Raw genomic sequence first — 3,333 nt, forward strand, 5'->3', positions numbered from 1 at the left:
AATTAGCGATAGTAGTATTAACGGTTCACGTATCATTGGAGATCCCATAACCAACGAAGTCGTTAATACACAAACAATATGGTTCGGGAATAGATGATGTGGTTAATATAGAGCCATTAGTAATGGGGGTCAGAACTATTGATAGAAAACCCAATACTTTACAGAGTAACATCATCATTTGATTTTCCTCTGTTTTAACTCAATAACGTTTTTTTTTTTTTTTACACCTTTAAACAGTTTCACTGTTCAAGTACTTTTAGTAATTTGGACATTAAACTTAAATTCTCAGAATCACGAGCTCGCGGAATGAGAACATCCAGGCCGAGCAAGCGCGTTAGACAATTCTTTTACGGACGGATGTATTTAAAAACTGTGGACGAGCGACGCAAACACAACGGCGTGAACATTGTATGAAATATTCATATGCTATTTTCTCGATGAGTCACTCAATGAATGCGTTAATTGTGGGGAAAGTCACGAGCTCTTTGTAACAAACGGTTTTGTTGGTAAACTCAAGAATGATCACTAGAGAGTGACTTGATACCTGGAGGTTAGGTTAAAAACATTCCAAATTTTTGTGTTTCGTTTTACCTTGTTATAAAAGAAAACTGGTGTATAGCACGCGCCGATCGCGTGTCTTCTTGGATCAAGTCGCGCATCGTTTCCCGACTATCTCGTGGTATCTTTCTTTGTAATAACGCGTTCGCGTTTGTCAAAGTGAGAAAACGTGTGTTTTTAGATAACACTTCGACGTAGGCCTTCTATTTCCGGTTTAAATAGTTTTCTGAAGAAATATTCGATTGAGATCCCACCAGCTAAGGAAAAAAGAACATAATTGCGTTGATTGCGTCCCCTCTCCTACACACGATAATTATATATCTCTGCCTTCGATTTAAGACAAATGGTGAAGCCAACTTTGCGATACACCTGCCTGAGCGTAAATTTTGTTTGCGCGCGCCAACTCAGGCGGTGACAGGGAAAAATTAACCCCTGAGGGTATATCCGTTCAACAAACAAAACGTACTAATGATTACTGGAGAAAAGCCACCAAACTGACTGTATTGTGGTGAAATATTGCTGTCGATGGCTAAAGAAAACGTATTTCCGGTCATTAATGAGGCTGACTTCGAGCCACCTTGTCTTTCTATGATAATAGTGGTGTAATAAATATTAATTATTTTCGGTTTATGCTTGCATGTTAGGGGGTCTCTATTCTCTTGCTTTAGAGAAAGAAATTAGCACACAGGGGGTCTTTATATCACAGCAACGCTGAGGAACATAATTCTAAACGTGCAACGCACTCACTAAGTAACTGAAAAAGAAATCTATTTAACACTTTACATTAATGTTTTGTTTAGCAACGTGTCAATAGAGTTGATTTATAAGGCTGGCATCCGGATTTTACTAGTTAAGAGAGGTTCATTCCTTGATTACAATATCCTTTGAAGCAATGTCTATTGTGTTTGTTTGTTTGGAACGATCGTGACACAGCATTCACTAATCACCCTGGACTAAAGTGTTATAAAATATAAAGAATGGTAGACGTTACCCTACAGAGTGCTGTAAAACACTTAAATTAGGCTTTAAAAACAACAAATGGAGAAGAATGGTGGACGTTACCCTACAGAGCACTGTAAAACACTTAAAGTAGGCTTCAAAAAACAACAAATGGGTATTATCCGATAACGTTTTCATATATCAAAACACAGGAACGAGTAGACTTGTTTTCCAAACTACAGGAAAGATTTCATTTCTTCTGTAATTCACACTCAAACGAATTAATGCTTCATATATTATTCAAATATTTTCGTGAGAGTAACACCAAATACCCAGATTCTCAGTTTGCCCTTAAAGAAGAAAGGTCCAACTTTGGAAAGCGCTCGGGTTATAGGGTTTTGTACTTTTATCACTAATTTCTGGAACCTATGTAATTCCTAATATCAAGAAAGATTCAGGAACCAAAGCTATGAACAGATAAAAATACGCATTTCAGTATTTCTTTAAAAAAATTTTACAGTAAACTGAAGCAATGATGGTCATTTTGTTTAGAGATTGATTGTTGTTAAGCCTAACGACTACACATGACAAGTTCAAAAAATTATGCTGTGTTTCCCATTGTTTCATAAATTAGAAGTTTAATCATGTATTTAATATATATCCTACTAATTTTGTTACTATTTCTCCCTATTTGTAGAACATTTGAGATTATTCCCACTAAAATAAAAAATTCTTTCAAGTGTTGCTAAACTGTTCAATTTGACTTTGTATTTGCAGGGGTTTGTACAAATAACACTGCACCAAGTGTCAGTTCCATTAATCGGATCCTGAGAAACCGAGCAGCAGAACGAGCCGCTGTAGAGTTCGCCCGAGCCGCTGGTTACAGTATGTACCATCCATACACGGCTGCTTTTCCGTGGAGTCCGACGTCAACCCCTCATATGTGGCCGTCCTTCTCTGGAACACACCTCCCCCATGGAACAACCACAGATCCGGTAGCTTTAGCAATGATATCCCTGCAAGAACAACGGGCAGCGGGTTTGTAACAACTTTACACAGATTAGACCAGACAGTCAGAAATAATAGATGAAAATACGATAGGCAGAAGGAAGAATAGAAATACTTATAAATTATCTTGTAAATGAATAAAGATAGAATTACAGCAAACAGATATATTAAGCATGGATAATTAATAGTAGAGATATACCCGATATTAAACATGGAGAATTAATAGTAGAGATATCACTAGTGATATACCCAATATCAAACATGGAGAATTAATAGTAGAGATAGCACTAGTGATATACCCAATATCAAACATGGAGAATTAATAGTAGAGATAGCACTAGTGATATACCCGATATTAAACATGGAGAATTAGTAGTAGAGATAGCACTAGTGATATACCCAATATCAAACATGGAGAATTAATAGTAGAGATAGCACTAGTGATATACCCAATATTAAACATGGAGAATTAATAGTAGAGATATGCCCGATATTAAACATGGAGAATTAATAGTAGAGATGGCACTAGTGATATACCCGATATTAAACATGGAGAATTAATAGTAGAGATATCAGTAGTGATATACCCGATATTAAACATGGAGAATTAATAGTAGAGATAGCACAAGTGTTATACCCGATATTAAACATGGAGAATTAGTAGTAGAGATAGCACTAGTGATATACCCGATATTAAACATGGAGAATTAATAGTAGAAATATACCCGATATTAAACATGGATAATTAATAGTAGAGATATACCCGATATTAAACATGGATAATTAATAGTAGAGATATACCCGATATTAAACATGGAGAATTAATAG

At 35.9% G+C, this 3,333-nt stretch overlaps 1 protein-coding gene across 1 annotated transcript in view; it reads left to right on the top strand.

Annotated features, from left to right (window-relative positions):
- Positions 1 to 3,333, top strand: part of LOC106464534 (paired box protein Pax-6-like) — a 43,723-nt gene that overhangs the window by 31,212 nt on the left and 9,178 nt on the right. Inside the window, exon 4 of the mRNA XM_022392267.1 lies at positions 2,275 to 2,535. Within this exon, the coding sequence (XP_022247975.1) occupies positions 2,275 to 2,535 (261 nt within the window). The remainder of the gene's footprint in view (positions 1 to 2,274; positions 2,536 to 3,333) is intronic.

This window comes from Limulus polyphemus, unplaced genomic scaffold (genome assembly GCF_000517525.1).
Source record: "Limulus polyphemus unplaced genomic scaffold, Limulus_polyphemus-2.1.2 Scaffold1679, whole genome shotgun sequence".
In the NCBI taxonomy this organism is placed as follows: Eukaryota; Metazoa; Arthropoda; class Merostomata; order Xiphosura; family Limulidae; genus Limulus; species Limulus polyphemus.